The 20,303-nt window shown below is 40.7% G+C and overlaps 2 protein-coding genes across 2 annotated transcripts in view; one reads left to right on the top strand and one right to left on the bottom strand.

Moving 5' to 3' along the window:
* LOC107561310 (TSC22 domain family protein 1-like) overlaps positions 1–12,263 on the top strand; it is a 47,132-nt gene extending 34,869 nt beyond the window's left edge. Inside the window, exons 3-4 of the mRNA XM_016245729.1 lie at positions 10,396–10,447; positions 10,962–12,263. Coding sequence (XP_016101215.1) covers positions 10,396–10,447; positions 10,962–11,186 — 277 coding nt within the window. The 3' untranslated portion in view covers positions 11,187–12,263. The remainder of the gene's footprint in view (positions 1–10,395; positions 10,448–10,961) is intronic.
* A 1,162-nt stretch (positions 12,264–13,425) lies between these two features.
* On the bottom strand, positions 13,426–14,978 carry LOC107561314 (stress-associated endoplasmic reticulum protein 2). Its single transcript, XM_016245735.1, has 3 exons — positions 14,758–14,978; positions 13,870–13,942; positions 13,426–13,767 (listed from the first exon to the last, which is right to left on the bottom strand). Exons 1-3 carry the CDS (start codon positions 14,839–14,841, stop codon positions 13,727–13,729), a joined length of 198 nt encoding a protein of 65 aa, XP_016101221.1. The 5' UTR covers positions 14,842–14,978; the 3' UTR covers positions 13,426–13,726.
* Between the last annotated feature and the right edge of the window lie 5,325 nt (positions 14,979–20,303).

Below are 20,303 nucleotides of genomic sequence, written 5' to 3'. Positions count from 1 at the left end.
TCATCAAAAACAACTTGCTTGGTGTTGGTTTGGTACATGGTTGCACATGTTTTGAACCAAAATATTCATGAGCTGAGGGCAGGCCAGGCCTGTGATCTCTCTTGTTACATCAGGATATTTGCTGCTCAGTCTGTGAGCATGAACCCTGCTTCACCTGAGAACCGTGTGATTTTGGTCCCGTGGTGTTCACACACTGCATATTCTATAGGGTTGCAGTAGGAACATTGTGTTCCCAAGTGCAGGCGAGGAGATACCTCTTCCTTTTTAGGCTGCTACATCACAGTGGGATGGATTGAGATGATGCCTTCTCTGATTATCCCAGTGATCATACTGCAGTTTAAATTAGATCAGGCATCAGCCTCAATGCTTTCTCCGCATGCCGTGAGACGTCTCATTTGTAAAAGTGGTTTAAAGCAAAGACAAACATTCTCAGAAGCCTTAACACGCCATTAAAAGATGGAGGGCTGCTGGGTACTTTTGATAAGCGGTTTTGTTTGGAAGAAAAAACTGTTTATAAGGTTTTTTTTATTGATTTATTTTTTTCCTCTTTTGCTAAAGCCTCAAAATAAGTTTTTTTTTGTATTTGAATTTTACATTTATTTTTCTTGTGGTGGTGTTTCTTTTTCCATCTCAAGGCACTTATTCAATTCTATTGTGTTTTAATAATAAACACAATATTATTTTGTATTATCAATACATTTTGTATATTTTTTTTCTAATTTTAATTTTTTTAAAGTTTCTGCTGTTTTTTTTAAGTTTCTGCTGTTTTAAATGAATCCTTTTGATAACCTTAAAAGCAACTTTGACACCCTAAGCTTTCATTTATGGCATCAGTCTGACATAATATTGCCACATCTTGACAGTGTCTGCAAACATACTGAGAAGTCCACAAATCGCATGGGCTCGAGTGGAAGTAATGCTCGTGCTTGACTGGCCGTCTGGATCAAGAACATCGTGTACAATGTAAACAACCCCCCTCTCAAATCCCCCTCAATTCGCCTACATCCCAACTATTGTCTCACTCGATCAGCCCCAACGAACTGGAGCTTAACCACACCATCAATGGCTGTTTGTTTCCACCAGTCTTTAGTGTACTTATTCTGAAGTGTTCACTTGAGAAAAGTGCTCTTATAAAGCGGTGAATCCATAAATGCTACAATATATTGCGTGCAAAGGTGCTATAAGTATCACACAATGCTCAATAAAACGGGTGCGTGAATTCCCAGACTCTAACATCTCGACAGTGCCTCGTCTGTCAATTTACATAAAGGCTACAGTGCTTCCAGACAAAAGGAGAGGGCGGACCGGTGCAGATTTGGTGCATAAAACTGCGGCACGGGAAGAAGGCTTCTACTATTCTAGCCGCAGGCCTTCATGCTTTCTTTAGTGGAAAAGACTTTAATGAATCATCCTGGGTCTTTTCTGTGCCCGTTTTGCTTTTGGGCTAATCCTGATCATTCCAGATTTCACTCCACATTACTTATACCTGTTTCTTCTGTGTGCAGACTACTAGCACAGTTACATAACCATAAACGTGAGGAGGCCGTCGACCATTCACACTTCCCTAAACGCTGAAAGAACACGCCACTCTACGGAAAATAAAACCGCTGCTCACGAACCTGTGGGACCAACAGAAGCAAACTATTGTTGTGTTTTCCATTTTAAAGGCACATTTTACATGCCTATAATCGCTGCTAAAAAATCATTTCATTAGGAGTGAATGGTGGGATTTTTAAATGCACAGCCATCTCTTCTTAGAAAAGCGCTGCCGTGTTAAGTCATACTGCGCAGTAAATGCATACCGTGCACACTGAGGCTGTTCTCACATGCTTCTTTTCTTGCTCATGGAGTGAAACTTGCTGAGGTTGTCCAGTCTATTCTGTGTGTGCTGCACTGTCAGAGTTTGAGCTGGAGAATACAGGATGAAGCTCTGTTGTGCAACCTGCTGCTGTCAGCCCAATTGGCAAAATGGCACTTTCTCTCACAGAGTGGCAACGTGGCCTTCATTTGTTGCTGTCGAAATCCCACAATGTGATCTCACTTTTCTTCTAGCTGTACCACAGCTTCATGAGATGTGCCTCTCGACGAGCTCGCTGTCATGCAAATTTCAATATTCTTGCATGATGATTATTTTGTCAATTTGTAATTCTTATTAAATGCCAACTTGTATAGCAGGATACACATTCAGAGGCCTAATATGTGTCAAGTTGGTGGACAACTCCAGGCATTGTGTCGTAAATCTGGCAAAATCATAAATTAGGTTCAAGTTGAAGACTGTGGAGAATGGCACCTGCACTCTCAGATAAGTTACAGACACTGAGGGTGGCCGGTTGCACTTAATGGACTATTTGAAACGTGCAACCTTTCAATAAATTGTGACTCGTGAATCTCGGGAGCTGCTGACGGCAGGGCTTCTGTAAGCAGCCGTCCTCATCCGCTCCAGCACAGCTGTTTAAACAGTCTCCATTTCAGCCCAACTCTCTACGAAACTTTCCAAGCACTTATTCAAATCATGTTCGCCTATTTTACATGTAAATATTGAGGCTGCCCAGTTCTCAGACTAGGACTGTCATGATTATGAAACTTGCTGGCGATTAATGGTCACTCATATAGTCACTTGCAGTGCAAACTTAGTACACATACAGCTTTCACACATACACAGTAGTTTATTTAGACTGAAGTTAAATGCACAAGATGTATGATTTCCTTTAAGGCTTTGTAAACAAATGTTAACCAGGGTACACTGGCCTGAATATTAGTTAGATAATCCTTTTTAATGTCTGTTCTATAAAAATTATTATTGTTCTTAATGATACTAAGATTAAGTTTATTATTAATTATGATCTTATTATTATTAATATTGTTATATATTTATTATTTAAAACACGCCTACTTGAAGGTCATATGGAGTGCTCTCATAACGCACTTTTGTTTTGTAAAACATGCTGCAATAATCGGTTTTATTTACAGTTTCGAAAAATCATTGAAGATTTCTTTTGTTCTGTGGAAAATAAGTATTGATTTACAAAAATTTTTAACTTTATTTTAAGCACCAATTCTCACTAATAACTAGCTGCTTATTAGCATGCATATTACTAGCATATTGGCTGTTTATTAGTACTTATAAAGCACATATTAATGCCTTATTCTGCATGACCATATTTTAGATCCCTTACTCCTATTCCATACCTAAACTTAACAACTACCTCATTAACTGTTAATAAGCAGCAAATTAGGAGTTTGAGTGGAAAACTCTTAGGTAGTGAATGTGTTCCCTATTTTAAAGTGTTACCCAAAATGTATTCTTTACAATGTACATAACGTGACTGAAATTTAAAGAGCAGTGATTGTGAATATTTTGCTTCCTATTGTGATCAGCTGATTGTGTAATGATAGCCACAGGCCTATAGTAGAGAGTGTAATGCAGTGATTTAAAACCAGAAAGTAAGTCATCTTTCCAGTATGATAGCTATAAGATTCTGAAATATTATGAAAGCTTGATTTGAATGTCTGTGAGCTTCAGTCAGTCAAGTTGAAGTTGTTTGGCTGTATTCATTCTGATCAGCTGTCTGTGGCCATTCAGAGCTCTCACTGAGTGTTATTTGAACAGGTAAAATCCCTGCCATTGTTGGGATCCGTATTGTTTTTTTTTTGCTGCGAGCAGCCTAAGCTGGAGAGACGTGTGTGCTTGTTTCGCCAGCCGCATGCGCTGTAAGCCTGAATCAGGCTACGATACTGATGAGAAGTGACGAGATAAGTCCCGGCTCAAGTGCAGGGGCCCGTCTCTTCTCTCCGCAGGGAAGAAATGCACGCTTCTGTGCCGGGAAAAGAAAAGAAGAAGAAGAAACAACATCAGGACAGGATAGCCGTAAAGGGATGTGAGGACGGCAGGCTCCCTGAGAGCATGGGTGCGTGCGAGAAGTGATCATTGGGAATATTTTAATCTCCGTTGCTGGTTTATGTAACAGTCAGGTGACCCATCAATGACGTGACATCACAGCTTGCCCTACTCTTGTTTTCACTCAATCGTTCACCAATCTCCCTGTAAGGCAGTACAGTGGAGACAAACGGGGACAGGACCACTGAGCTTTTACCAGGCCTTGTGATTGTTTAGCCTTTTACTACTGCTGGAGAGGATAAAGGGAGCCAAACAGTGGCCATACCTCTTTGTGCATGTGCTTGTGTGTGTTTGAGTCTTGTGATGAATAGAGGAGCAAGTTCTCTGTTTGAAGGACCGCTGATTGACACATCAATGAGAGCTGCGAGCAGCCTAAGCTGGAGAGACGTGTGTGCTTGTTTCGCCAGCCGCATGCGCTGTAAGCCTGAATCAGGCTACGATACTGATGAGAAGTGACAAGATAAGTCCCGGCTCAAGTGCAGGGGCCCGTCTCTTCTCTCCGCAGGGAAGAAATGCACGCTTCTGTGCCGGGAAAAGAAAAGAAGAAGAAGAAACAACATCAGGACAGGATAGCCGTAAAGGGATGTGAGGACGGCAGGCTCCCTGAGAGCATGGGTGCGTGCGAGAAGTGATCATTGGGAATATTTTAATCTCCGTTGCTGGTTTATGTAACAGTCAGGTGACCCATCAATGACGTGACATCACAGCTTGCCCTACTCTTGTTTTCACTCAATCGTTCACCAATCTCCCTGTAAGGCAGTACAGTGGAGACAAACGGGGACAGGACCACTGAGCTTTTACCAGGCCTTGTGATTGTTTAGCCTTTTACTACTGCTGGAGAGGATAAAGGGAGCCAAACAGTGGCCATACCTCTTTGTGCATGTGCTTGTGTGTGTTTGAGTCTTGTGATGAATAGAGGAGCAAGTTCTCTGTTTGAAGGACCGCTGATTGACACATCAATGAGAGAAACAGTCCTCCGAGTTCACGGCCGAGACGAAATGGCCATGAAGCAATTGTTCTGGGAGTTAGAGCAGCATTTGAAAAGGTAAAGTGTGTTTTACACTGCCTGGTCTTACATCCGCATACAACATTTTCTATTCACATGCTTTCAGATTCTTATTTGGAAGATATTTTAAATGTAGAAAGATTAAAAATGCATTTGACATGATGAATGAAAGGTATGGCTCTATTTGTTGGAGGTCTTTGTTCCTCTGAGCATCATATGTGTGTCATTAATCTGGTCATTTTAATGAGGAAATCATGTTCAGTCGTTTTTCACTTTGTACATTGTTTAGAGAAGAGAAATCAAAGTATACTTTGATTTACAGAAAGTGTTTTTAGTTCATTGCATTCAATGTATATTGTTTAATCAGTTCATGCATTCCCTGGGAATCGAACCCATGATGTTTCTAGCACCATGCTCTGCTGCTTGAGCTACAGTGAAACTGGTGTAAATGGTTGATGGATGATTTGTTCTGTTGTCCTTTGCACCAGGCTTCTGGACAGAAGCTTCTTTATCAGTTAGAACTTGTTCTTCATGTTCATTATGTGAGTACACATTGTCCAGAAAACCTGTTCCTGGTCCAATCGGGTCTTGATATTTGTGTCATAGTCAGCTTCAGGTAGATAGCTGGAGTTGGAGCGTGTGCCATGGCCTTTTAATTGTGACCGTTTCAATAGTGAGGAGGTGAATTGAGATTGGCGCACAAAGACGTCAGTGAATAAGTAGGTTGTGTTGATTTGAGCGCTCTGAATAGTGGTAGTGTGTGTCAGGTCATGGACAGCAGAGGTATATTTGGACTCGTAATTGCTTAAATCCATTTCCAGTCAAAGAGCCTGGAACAGTTACTTAACAGCATCCTGAGCTGCTTAGGTTTGGGCTTCATTTGGTGTGCCGCTGCTGCATTTAATTAGTATAAGTGATCTATTTTTACTCGACGCAAGTGTACACTTCATTTCATTTCAACCCCACTCGTGTTTAAAAAGTTTGTGTCAATCATGGGCAGGACTTGAGCAATGTTTCAGAAGAACTGAGGATATCAGTTGTCATTTGGCTGGAAATGATGCACTCCTGTTAGTGTACTCTGCGCTTACCGGGTGGGTGTTGCACCACCTTAGCAATGGTTTGGCATCTGTGTCGGTACACACCTTTACAACAGGACTGAAATTATGGGGAAACCTACCTAACCACAATCATGACTCAAGGCGATAGTATGTTGAAACCGCAAAGCTGTTGTAACTTTGTGCTCTGAAATCACATTTTATATGAATATTACACATCTGCCTATCAGATATTTTTAAAACATGACTGCTAAACTGACTCTTTTTTTTTTTTCACGTTATAAAATATCAAACATCAGTATGTCATTTATATGGTAGGTTACAGTCTAGTAAGCAGAATAATATACAATCAAATGATTAAAAGAAACCATTTCAAGGTGATACAAGACCTGATCACCCTGTTTATTTTGTGATCATATCCAGCTTATTGAAAAACTGAATATAAAATCCTCATCTCTCTCTAGATTTAACAGGGTTTCCGCAGGTCCTTGAAAAGTCTTAAATTGTTGTATCAAATTTAAAGGCCAGGACACACCAAGCCGACTGTCGGCCGTTGGCCAACGTCAGGCCGACGGCGAGCGACGGTCGGGCTAGTTTGTTTGGTGTGTTGCTCTCGTCGGGCTCACGTCGGCGGCAGTTTGCCCGATTCAACATGTTTGGAGACCGTCGGTGCGAGTGAGAGCTCTGATTGGATGTTCAGTTTAGCGAACGAGTCAGTGCCTGAGAATTAAAGCGAAAGTGATGAAAACAAGCACGTAAATGAAGACGGTACAGACAGAAGGCTGTTTAAATGTTACGTGATCTTTCCAAATCATTCTAATACACGAATGTTTTCATAACATGAGCCGCTTAAAATTATTAAAGTTATCAACGTTACTGATATTCAAAATGGTAAGCAAGCGCTGCTTTGTTTACGTCTCGTATTTCTTTGTTTCGGTTTCTCCTTTTGAATGACGTATATTTACTATTGATAGCTGCTGATATAGACAGTTAATTGCTCTCACGCATGTGCAGAATGCACGTGTTAGTTTGCCCTCGGCTCGGCTGTAGTCTGTGCGGTGTGTTCGAGCGCAGCTCTTTGGTCTGACGCTGCCGACGTGAGGCGACAACACCGTCGGCTTTCGTCGCCACTAGTTCTTTTTGAAGTCGGCTTGGTGTGTCCCGGCCTTAAGGCCTTAAAAGTCTTAAATGGAACCAGAAAGTCTTAATTATGATTTCAGGAGGTCTTAAATTTGGGGAAAAGAAAGACGAAAAAATGCAATATGGCTGAATGTGAGATTAAATTTCAAAAGGCTATGATTGCATTAAATAAACATGAGCGCTTCAAGTTTCGCTGCTGCTGCTTTGTTTACTGCCGTTATCAGGGAAACCGCTGTATTTCTGCCGCTTCAAAAGCGCCTCCAGCTGGTAGAGCTATTGTTTCTGATCGGACCAATGTGAAAATCAACCCATGTTTTTACACTGCAAACACGCAGAGTTGGTAATGTGAACTGGTGGATCAACAAGAAGATAATGCATTATAAAAATGTAAACAATTTAGACGGTAAAATATATTTCATTAAGAGTTGGTTGATAATAGTTGTGTAAATTAATAATTGATAGCTTTTCCTTACGAAAATGAACCATGATTTTACTAAAGTAAATGTGTAATAACCATGTTTTTTTTTTTTTTTAGCATATTGACTGCCATTTGTGTACACCATAGTTTTACTAAAAAATACCATGGTTAAACTATGGTTAGTGTCCGTGGTGGAAACGGCCAAAATTCACTGGGGGAACTCCAAGTTGGGGTAACTGTATCTGAACTGTAAATCATGCTTTTTACAATCCTTTGTTTAATGTTACCATAGATGCTGTCCTTCCCTGCTTATATGGTATTAATTTTATTTGTGCAGGTCTTAAAAAGTTTTAAATGTGAGCTTTAAAATCCTGCAGAAACCATGTTTAAGTTTTATAGTTATTTTTTGGAGATTCTCTTTTTTTCTATTAGATCCATAGTCTGCTTCATAAGGCTTGTAAATACAATTTAGTCACAATATAACAAAATTAGCGACAGATCTTTTCTTCCATAGTGTGATGTAAAACCCGAATGAATGATTATGGAAGACATATAAATTGTTTCGACGGAGATCTGAATGCGAGCTTGCAATTGACTAAGAAAGGGGTGGGTTTATGAAAACAAAATGATTGTCCAGCATACGTGACCAGAGAGAAGTCAAATGTTTCACTGGAAGATCATTTTGATGAAGAATTATGAGGTAAAATTGTTTTTAACAAACACATCCATGAATGAATTGTGCACAATGAGATCTATAACATGCATTTTGAAAATAGATTGGGTGATTTTTTTTTTTTTTTTATGGTTTAAAAGCTGCATATGTAGCTGCGTGGCACGCAGTTTGCATGTCAGAATTTAAAAAGATAAAGATTTCATTGAGATTTACTAGTTTCATCATCATCAGATTTCATCCGTCCTGTTGAATTAGTGTGCTTGGGTTTAGCTTGATCATTTCTCTTCCGTCTCTTCTGCACTCTGTGCCTTGCAAACCAAGCACATGGTGCATGCTCAAATAATATGAAGCACGCTGATGTGTAGTTAAACACGTTAATTAAAGCTCACATGAGATTAGTTAGCTGTACCTAAATCATAGGGGACTGAGTTTCATCTAAACATGCTGGAGATGCTTTCTGCTTTAGGATCTGAGCTTTGAGCCACGGGTCCACATAACCCTGGAGAAAACAAAAGTGTACAAATAATTTTTATATTTCCTAAATGCATTACTAAATGGGGTGCATTAATAATCTGTTAAATTGATAGTTAGGTTAGGATTTAAATATAAGATTAAAAAACGAATTAATTGAATCTGGATTATACTGAATTATTTTGATGGTCCGATGGTCCTGTTGGGACTCCTTGCATGTTTAAATGTTGAAACCAGGGGTGCCCAAACTCGGTCCTGGAGGGCCGGTGTCCTGCAGAGTTTAGTTCCAACCCCAATTAAACACCTGAAGCAGCTAATCAAGCTCTTATAGGCATACTAGAAACTTACCAGCAGGTGTGTTTAGGCAAGTTGGAGCTAAACTCTGCAGGACAACGGCCCTCCAGGACCCAGTTTGGGCACCCCTGGTTGAAACTCTCCTGTTTTAGGGATTCACTCCGCTGCAGTTCCGCTGGTTGCCGATAAGTGGCGACATGTAAACACTGTGCTCAAAGGCATTCCCCGTAAAATAATGTTTTGACTGTGTATATAATAAAACAGACTGGAAAACATTTTTAGTGAAATTAGTATTTAAAAAAAAAAAACTTTTTCCCCAAAAGGTTATGCAATAACATAACATAACATGTATGAAGAAGCGGTAGTTATGTCTGCCTGGATTCTGTGGTAAAAATATAGATGCTGAGTAATAGAATTGGGCTGTTAAGAGCTTTTGCCTTGAGACTTTTGATGGAAATAACATCAACTCGCTCCAACCGGGTTGCCTTATAAGGCAAGTCGAGTTTGAATAAATTATCCAGAGCGAGTCGGAAGACTGTCAAAGTGGGCGTGGCTGCATAAATTAGTCAAATACCTCTCGCTCTCCGCCAATAGCGCGCGCCGAGCAGCGCTGGTGTGAAATAAATTATGCAAATAGCACAGGCTGCAGATACTCACCAGCGCGGAGATGAGCTGACCTTGGGGTTTCTTTGTGCTGCGGCGCTGGATGTACGGTCTCCTGATAAAGCGAGGTTTCTGCTGGGGACTCACGCACAGTGTTCCTGCAAACGCACACAAAGGATGTAAAGCTCCAGAGGCTGTAGGAAGGACACGCGTTCGCTCCCCTGCGCGGTTTCTTATGGACGCAATAGCATGAGTTCTCCATGCTACTCCGTGGCGATGGATCTTGGTGTTTGTCAGCTTAGAAATTTCTCAATCTCTTTCCTCTCGTCGCTGTTGGGGACCGAGACCTCGTCCGTCAAGCTCGACAATAGGTAACGTTAAAATGTCAGAGTTGTGTTGGCAATAAAGCTCGTGCATGAATGCCTGTGCTCAGTGCAACACACAAGCGTTGAACATGAACATACACGACGCGGTGCTGTTTTTGGATGATTCGGGTCATTTCTATTCCAGCCGAACGGTTTTAACGCTGGGTTGAAAGCTGTGAAAGCTGTGAGCAGCTCGCCTGCTCTCTCGGGTGTCTCTGAAAGATGATGCTGAAGGCAGCTTCGAAGAGGTCAAATGTGTCTCTCCGAGTGAATACAGCAGCGCTTGACGCCTTCTAGAGATTTCCATAGGAAACCTGGCACTATGTACTATTACTTTGTCTTAAAACAACGACGTTTTCGACGTTCTGTGCGTTTAGGACGATATTTAGTAGGCGTCGCCATGGTTTCTTGTGTGTTGCTGGTGTATTAAAGCGGTGAAGTAACGTTAACGTGTCTCTCTTTTCCCCCACAGCTCGTCGGGTGCCAGTGTTGTGGCTATAGACAACAAAATTGAACAGGCGATGGTAAGTCATCCTGCTTTTCTTGTCATAAACGTGAAATATTCGAGCAGATGTTGTGTTTACATGCCGCAAGCAGGCTGTGGAGTCGCACCAGTGTCCGTGACAGGAATTATGTAATCGTTATCAAATGATTGTTGAGACGGCCGCTTTGTAAATTAACCTCATCGTTCAAGCTCATTCGCGCTAGTCTAAAGTAAACGGCTGATAAGAAAACGTGCTTGGGGTTTTGCCTGCGTACTCACGCGATCCGTGCGCCTTGTTACTGTTGCTAGGCAAACCCCAAAGCTTTTACACCTAGTTAAAAATATCTCGGCTTCTGATTGGCCTGACGCGCTGAGGGACGCCATTTTGTTGGTTTGGTGACGCTGGGTAGCGAGTCAGATGCAGATTAAAGCTTTATAACAGCAAACGCGAGCGGGCAGTGGATTTGTGTTTTTACGCAACACTATGATGCATGTAATAAAGTGAATGTAATACACCGATGTTTTGAAACTAACACTCTGCTGTCCGCTTTCAGGATCTGGTGAAGAGTCACCTGATGTACGCGGTCCGTGAAGAGGTGGAGGTGTTGAAAGAACAGATTAAGGAACTGATTGAGAGAAACTCTCAGCTGGAGCAGGAAAACAACCTGCTGAAGAACCTGGCCAGTCCGGAGCAGCTCGCACAGTTCCAGGCGCAGGTCCAGAGCGGCTCGCCCCCGTCGGCCCCGCTCGCAGCACAGAACTCTGGCCCGTCGGCGTAGCTCCGAACGACAGTTCCTGTTCCTGTGGCTGGAAACGGACTGAAGCTTCTGAACAAACATGCCTCGCTCACATGTTAGACTGACAGAATTTGCACACCTCTCAAAACTTGACAATGTCGAGGTGATTTACACACCAGTGACAATCCAGTTGGCCGAGGCGGGACGTTGCCAAACTCCACGGAGTGCGATTGTCAGGAAAACAATCCTGGAGGACGCGATATAAAGAATCAATGTGCCTGTGTCTAAAGTCCCGTTGGTTTTCGGTCAAGGCTGTTTTCCGTGTCTCCCTTACCTTTTGTGTAGTGTACATGCTGACGGCGGTCTGTTTAGACTGCGGGCTTCTTCGGAAGCAAGCACTTTTATGGTGACGATTGTGATGAGACTTCGAAGAGCTGCCGATCTGTGCCCCGGCTGGCATGGGGAAGGCAGACGCATCGACTTGCTTAGTTGCATTGGTGTAATCATGATACTTGTTTTGGAATGAAGAAAACGACGAGGAGGTATGAGCCTTCAAATCCTCATTCGTTCCCTGTGCAGTGAGGATGACGGATGAGCTGAATTGCGAGGTGGACAGGCTGTATATTATTGTATGATTAGTGTAAGTATTTTGTAAAATAGCGATATCATGTGAAGCGGCTAAAGAGACACTATATAGGTTGTACAGATTTAAGGGGTTAGCGAGGTAGTTGGCTTACCCAGGAGGCGGCGTCATCCTTTTTTAAAAAAATTTTTTAATGCTGTTAAGCAGGATCGGTCTTACGATATTTATCTGGCAGATGGAAACTACTCATCTAACACCTACTGTACACTACTTTTTTGTTCACTTGAGATGATTTTGAAGTATTACACCCATGTGATTTCTGTTTTCAGTTTGAGCAGTGAAGTATTCTGGATCTTTTAACTTGCATTTACTCTCGACTATCATATAGCTGACATGGATTTGCATTGTGTACAACTTGTATGCTTCTGTTATCTGTGCATGTTCTCAAAACCAGGAGATAAGTTGTAAAATACTGTAATTGCACTTGCCAGTTGCGCTTCACAACTCTCAATAAAGTCATGTTTGTGAAAACCCTTGACGCTTGTGTGACGTGTGCCAGATGTTTTCATTGGATGAACTGTAGAAATGATAGTCGGTGTAAGGTTTATCGTGCGATTCTACAGACTGGTGAGTATTTCTATCATATTCTCATGTTGTGATGGCTGTGTTTTTCTAGTTTAGACGGTTCGGTAGCAACCTGAAAAAAACCATTTACTTAAAGACATGATTAAAATAGATGAATCGACAGATCTTTTACGTATTGTGGCATACCTCTGAGTGTAACAGGTTATCATTTAAAAAAACAAAAAAAGGTGTAAATGTTTTCATCGGAAGATCAAGTTATATTTTGATCAATTCTAAGGTCAATATATATATAACTACATATAAATTAAAGTGATATATGAAGATGTATATTAAAAATAAAATGCATGTATTGTATGGATGAATCGTTCACAATAAGATCATAAAAAGCCAGTTTTGACATAGCATTACTATTAAGTTTTGTTGGTCTCCATCCCAGCGGGCACCTTCAATTCGATGTCAAATATCAGTCACGACTTGATCAAGATGCTGTAACATCACTTTAAGTTCAGTTTGGACGGCAGTTTCTTCTAGTGGTGAAAATAAGAAGTTAATCCCACACTGAAATTGGTTGAATGTATATGTAGGCCAATATGTTTGACGTTCAATTTGCATCAAATCAACGTCATGTCTAGTTTTTGACGTCGGTTGGATTTGTATATTTGACCTGTCTTTTCAACAGCAATTGCCCACTAGGATAGTACCGTTCATAATTAAATTTTAAACCCTACAATGCATAATGGCTATATATGGAAAGGAATCTAAACGGGTCTCTCTTTATGATTCCTGAAAAATCTAAACGTTGAATTTAAAATATTTTCGCTTTCTTCACTCTATCCATGTTTACTTCTAGACTACCGAGCTACAACACGCTTATGTTCAATGAACAAGAATCAAGACTCCGCAAAGGTTTGCGGACTTGCGGATTAAGATCCAGATAAGCCATACATTTCAAAAAGATCTCTGATTGTGATCAGCTCCAGTTGGGTTGTCTGTACAGTTAGTGTTCCGCCATTTTTACATCTGCTGTAACATTCGTGATGGTTCACAAAATCTGAACTGGTTTTGAATAAGCAACACTGACATGAGGCATTATCCAAATGTGTTTGACGTTTATTTGAAAAAGGCTCACGCAAACGGTTAAATAGAGAAATAGATCATGGCAATCATCAATCACAAATAAATAGGACGAACATGACACGATGTGCCAACAGCAACAATGGTTTTGTAGAAAAGCATGTGCTCCCTTCATCCAGGGACACTGTAAACATGTGTGACAATGTCGTGTAGTATTGTACACTAGATCCAGCTGAGCATACAAGCCTCTGACCCACAAATCAGTCTTCCTTCAGATTGTATCCAGTCACCCAAAAAGCTCATTCAGATGTAGGGCAGAGTATGTGAGGAACGCTGGGACTCACATTCCCATTCGGATACTTTGAATTATCTGAAAGATGGCTGAAAACAAGAAAGAAAGAAAAAACATATTCAGTTTATTATTACAAAAACACGGGGCGCTTAATAGCAATCAGCACATATAATATCAAAATGTAATTTTACCTGATCCACAAACAACAAATACAAAGAGTGCCAAAAGCCATGGCCCCACCGGATATTTCTCCTCCTGCGGTCGCTGGAACAGTGAAAGTCAAAGTGTTTCATAAACAAAATATATTTCATAAACAAAAAAATGGTTTGGAATTTCTGCAGATATATCTCTTTACACATGACACAAATGTCTAAATAGTGTCTCAGGAACAAAAAGAAAACAAACACCTGAAGACTTGTTCCTGTGTTGTCTATACACAAAATGCAAGTGTTTTTTTTTTGCATAAAGATATATCATATAGCTGACTATATATATATATATATATATATATTAATAATTTTTTTTTTGTTTTTTTTCTGGATGTTGACAGTTTAACAGGATCTTTATCATGCATTAACCCTTGAACACAAAAACAGCCAATGATTTCCTTGACGCCTGTGGCAGATGTTGTGACCCGGTTACACCGCACCTTTATAAAGGAGGGTCAGCAGTGGTCAGATTAGTTAAGTGCATCTGTCAGCAGCTCGTACATCTGTGGCCATGGCAACAACATAGGCGTCAACGTTAACTAAATCTGGTTTACAGCATGCTTATCGACTCATAAAGCTTATTGAGCAGATTGTGATTATGTAAAACCATAGCGCGTTTACGTTGCTTGCGAATTAAGCCTAATTTAAGATGATCCCTGATACTGAAAAGACTTGGGTAACGTACAGAATTAGACTTACACTCGCCTCGTATGATGTTTGAATAAAACAGCATCGTTAAAAACTGACGATGGCCTCGAAATGAGCCAGGATAACCCCAAATCACGCACATTAAAATAAACCGAAATCCACACAGAGAAGCCGAGATCGTCGTTCATTAACATGCATAGAGACGACAAACGACAGTCTTACCAGGGTCTTCGCCACGTTCCCCCTCTGGGTGATGTTTTTGCTGTGCTTCTCGTTTGCCATACGGATTCTTTGTTTTGCTACCATCTTCCGACCCAACGTCCAGGTATGAATTAAACGCTACAGTAAATCAAATATATTGCTTTATCTGAGGTGACGCTTCAGTCCCCTTCCCTGCACCTGCTCCCCTAAACCGAATTATGCGGGACGGAAGTGCGCCTCCATGTAGCCTAATAACGTCTAGTGGGACGCGCTCGCTGTTTAGCTCAGCTCCAGTAAAATACCCATATTTTTTATTTTTGTTCACATTTTTGTATTTTCAAATTAATTAAAATCTTGATATATTAAACCCCAAGATTAATATGACATAAAAAAAGAATAATTATATAATATAATTAAAAATATGAAACCAAATAAACATGTCATTCCCTGTTGGGAAATCATAGGCGTCAACGTTAACTAAATCTGGTTTACAGCATGCTTATCGACTCATAAAGCTTATTGAGCAGATTGTGATTATGTAAAACCATAGCGCGTTTACGTTGCTTGCGAATTAAGCCTAATTTAAGATGATCCCTGATACTGAAAAGACTTGGGTAACGTACAGAATTAGACTTACACTCGCCTCGTATGATGTTTGAATAAAACAGCATCGTTAAAAACTGACGATGGCCTCGAAATGAGCCAGGATAACCCCAAATCACGCACATTAAAATAAACCGAAATCCACACAGAGAAGCCGAGATCGTCGTTCATTAACATGCATAGAGACGACAAACGACAGTCTTACCAGGGTCTTCGCCACGTTCCCCCTCTGGGTGATGTTTTTGCTGTGCTTCTCGTTTGCCATACGGATTCTTTGTTTTGCTACCATCTTCCGACCCAACGTCCAGGTATGAATTAAACGCTACAGTAAATCAAATATATTGCTTTATCTGAGGTGACGCTTCAGTCCCCTTCCCTGCACCTGCTCCCCTAAACCGAATTATGCGGGACGGAAGTGCGCCTCCATGTAGCCTAATAACGTCTAGTGGGACGCGCTCGCTGTTTAGCTCAGCTCCAGTAAAATACCCATATTTTTTATTTTTGTTCACATTTTTTGTATTTTCAAATTAATTAAAATCTTGATATATTAAACCCCAAGATTAATATGACATAAAAAAAGAATAATTATATAATATAATAAATAATATGAAACTAAATATGTTATTCCCTGTTGGGAAATCCGGCTGAAACTGGTACTTGTTTTGGAGCATGGAAGTTCCATCTAGCTGTTTATTAGCTGATCCAAACCATTAACTAGTCATAAACTAGTCCAAAATGTCCATAAACTGGTACAAGCTGGTTATTACCTAATCCAAGATGGTAACTAGCTGGTCTAGGTTGGTCACTAGTTGGCTGAAGCTGGTCATTACTGGTCCAAGATGGTCACTAGCTGGTCTAAGATGGTCACTAGCTGGTCCAAGATGGTCACTAGCTAGACCAAGTTAGTCCAAACAGTTACTAGATTGACCTGGTCCTAGCTGTTCCAGGGTGGTCATTAGCTTGCCCTAGATCGTTACTAGCTGGACCAAGCTGACCATGACTTTTCTAGAATGGTCATTAGCTGGTCCAAACTGGTTATTAGATGGCCCAAGGTTAATATGACATAAAAAATTATAATTATATAATATAATAAATAATATGAAACTAAATATGTTATTCCCTGTTGGGAAATCCGGCTGAAACTGGTACTTGTTTTGTAGCATGGAAGTTCCATCTAGCTGTTTATTAGCTGATCCAAACCATTAACTAGTCATAAACTAATCCAAAATGGCCATAAACTGGTACAAGCTGGTTATTACCTAATCCAAGATGGTAACTAGCTGGTCTAGGTTGGTCACTAGTTGGCTGAAGCTGGTCTAAGATGGTCACTAGCTGGTCTAAGTTGGTCACTAGTTAGCTGAAGCTGCTCATAGCTGGTCCAAGATGGTCACTAGCTGGACCAAGTTAGTCCAAACAGTTACTAGATTGACCAAGCTGGTCCTAGCTGTTCCAGGGTGGTCATTAGCTTGCCCTAGATCGTTACTAGCTGGACCAAGCTGACCATGACTTTTCCAGAATGGTCATTAGCTGGTCCAAACTGGTTATTAGATGGCCCGAGGTTAATATGACATAAAAAATATAATTATATAATATAATAAATAATATGAAACTAAATAAACATGTTATTCCCTGTTGGAAAATCCAGCTGAAACTGGTACTTGTTTTGGAGCATGGAAGTTCCATATAGCTGTTTATTAGCTGATCCAAACCATTAACTAGTCATAAACTAGTCCAAAATGTCCATAAACTGGTACAAGCTGGTTATTACCTAATCCAAGATGGTAACTAGCTGGTCTAGGTTGGTCACTAGTTGGCTGAAGCTGGTCATAGTTGGTCTAAGATGGACACTAGCTGGACCAAGTTAGACCAAACAGTTACTAGATTGACCAAGCTGGTCACAGCTGTTCCAGGATATTCAGTAGTTGGTCTAAGCTGACCATAGCTGTTCCAGAATAGCAATTAGCTGGTCCAAACTGGTTATTAGCTGCTCCAAGTTGGTCACTAGCTGGACCAAGCTGACCATGGCATTTCCAGAAGGGTTATTAGTTGGTCCAAACTGGTATTTAGCTGGTCCAAGATGGGATAATCACTTTAATGTAGCTTGCGCCAACTGTCCTACACAGAAGCAGCTCCGGGTGGATGACGTATGAGGTCAGCTTTGCGCCGCTCAAAAGTGACGAATGCAGAAGCGCAGGGGAGAGATCAAAACAAAACAACGGTCACTTATTAGAAGAAGTACAAAACGAGGATTTGTTAAAGAAGAATGTCGGAGGATTTCGATATAAGCCAAGAAGAGACTGGTTTTCCTTTGCTAAAGTAAGGAAACTTTGCGTCATTTTCTCCTGTTAACAAACATTGGTTTTCACGAGACTCACCGGCGCATGCGCAATGCCGACTTCATACGTCATTCGCCCGGAAATGCTTCGATGTACAACTGTTGGCACAAGCTAGATTAAAGTGATTATTAAGTTTTGAATATAGATATTTTTCTTACAAAAACGCATCGATTCGCTGCAGGAGGCCTTTGTTCACCCCTCGGACCAGTGTGAGACACTTTTTTTAATGGATGGGCGCTTTTTATTTAACTTCTTTTGGACTGATGCATGCAACACCCGCTGAGTGGCATTTAACAGCTAGAAAGATCAAAGACCATTTAAATATAACTCCGACTGGATTCGTCTGAAAGAAGAAAGTCATATACACCTAGGATGACTTGAGGGCGAGTAATTTATGGGCTAATTTTCATTTTTGGGTGAACTAACCCTTTAAGCTGGATTTTCCAATGCTACCAATCTGATGCTTTGTCTAGTTTGCAATGTTATATATTTCAGCTAGATCTATTATTCCCATGTAACTTTAAGTTTCAAGGGACTTTCCATTTATTTTTTATTCTTTAGGGAGTGCAGTACTTTCCCTCAGAGTTTCCCCCAACTGTCAAGGTGAATAATGCCCTATTTTTGCTGTATTTTTGTCTTGGTGCCAGTAAATCAGATACGATGTTGCCTCAGCAATCGGCACAGGTCCTACAAGACGATAAAGGGGTTGCTTAGCAACTGCATCTAGGGGGTTTGTGCACAGCAGCGCACACCTTCAGTGCCTTAGCAGATAGATCAGGCGTTCTGGCTCACATTTCACATTACAACACATGTTGGGATGCAGGTCCATGGTACACATTTCTGCTGTATTCAAGACTCATCTAGCCATAAAAAATGCCACATTGTGCATATAGCTATGCGATATTATGGCTGACGTAATTAAATATATGTTTTCTCAGTAACATATTACAATTACATTTATTTTGTAATTCATTACGTACTTTCCTTACATGTAACTAGTTACGCCCCAACACTGCTCATAGCTGGTCTTTAGCTATAGATGGTCATTAGTTGTTTGACCAGTTAATATGTTGCAAAAACACATCTTGTAACTATCTAATAGTTATCAAGTTCCAAAAACCTAGCTACCATCTTAAGCTGAAGTTTCCAGCAGGGATTTCTTCCAACGCTTCCTATCTGATGCTTTGTCTAGTATATCTATCGGCTAGATCTAGTATTCCCATCATGCAATTTTTAAGTTGCAGGGGACTTTCCATTTATTTGTAATTCTTCAGGGAGTGCAGTGCTTTCCCACTGAGTTTCCCCACAACTGTCAAGGTGAATAATGCCCTATTTTTGCTGTATTTTTGACTTGGTGCCAGTAAATCAGATACGATGTTGCCTCAGCAATCGGCACAGGTCCTACAAGACGATAAAGGGGTTGCTTAGCAACTGCATCTAGGGGGTTTGTGCACAGCAGCGCACACCTTCAGTGCCTTAGCAGATAGATCAGGCGTTCTGGCTCACATTTCACATTACAACACATGTTGGGATGCAGGTCCATGGTACACATACTTTCCATTTCTGCTGTATTCAAGACTCATCTAGCCATAAAAAATGCCACATTGTGCATATAGCTATGCGATATTATGGCTGACGTTCTTTTGAGATCTTCTGACAGACATACATTTGTTTTATTGTTTATATGCTAATTAAAGACCCTCCGAGCATCAACACAACATCATTTTAATACAAGCAATATTACTCTTCATTAGCCGTTTAGGTTTTTCAATCCTCCGGGATGTAGATTATTTTGAAGGATGAAGCCTGTTATGTTACATATTTTACAAAGGATATTGTGTACTCAAGGGCTTGCTGGGTAACAGCCGTGTCTCACAGCAACTCTGCATTGACTTTCTGCATTCCACTCAGGCTTTACATTTTAATATGACCACAACACATACCACAACACAGGAGAACTGAGATGCATACTAATAGCGAAACTGATCCATAAAACATAAAACCTGCTTGTAAATAGCACACCAATACACCAGACATTTGATCACAGAGTGCAGGCAGCATACATAAGTAGTCTTTTCATTTCATTTTAAGGACAGAAGATGCATTGTGGATTCTGATTTGTGATAGTTAAATAGCCAGGGAAAAAGGACATATAGAGGCGAGTTATGTGACCATATCGAGGAAGTAAAACCCTTAACCCAGGATTCACCTCAACAGCTGCTCTAACTTCCTCTGTTTGAGCTTCAAATCCTATTTCTTTCTGTCTACCTCAAGGGTTTCTGCCCCCCTCTCTTTTGCTTTCCCTCACGCACATTTATACATACAAATTGGAGCATTCGCTCTCTGTATTCACCTAATTCAGAACTGGCCATCCTCTTTTCCCTCCTCCTCCTCCTCCTCGTGTGTCCTCAGCACAATGTCTCTCTCTGTTAGGTGCCAGTAAAAAAAGTATGCTTTTGCTTTCAAATATTAACCATCATGAGAAACAAAAAGCCCCCATTTATTTATTTTTAAGCACGCTCCGTTGCCCTGCTATGCAGTGCCAGTGCAGCTACATTTTAAATCCCTGAGCCAAAAGAGGGAGAGGAAATGTCTGACCTAGATTCATATCTGTTTACCCCTAAATTA

Source organism: Sinocyclocheilus grahami, unplaced genomic scaffold (genome assembly GCF_001515645.1).
Source record: "Sinocyclocheilus grahami isolate Dianchi unplaced genomic scaffold, SAMN03320097.WGS_v1.1 scaffold766.1, whole genome shotgun sequence".
Taxonomy (NCBI): Eukaryota; Metazoa; Chordata; class Actinopteri; order Cypriniformes; family Cyprinidae; genus Sinocyclocheilus; species Sinocyclocheilus grahami.
The sequence above is the reverse complement of the archived record's forward strand: the minus strand, read 5'-3'. Positions and strand labels throughout refer to the sequence as shown.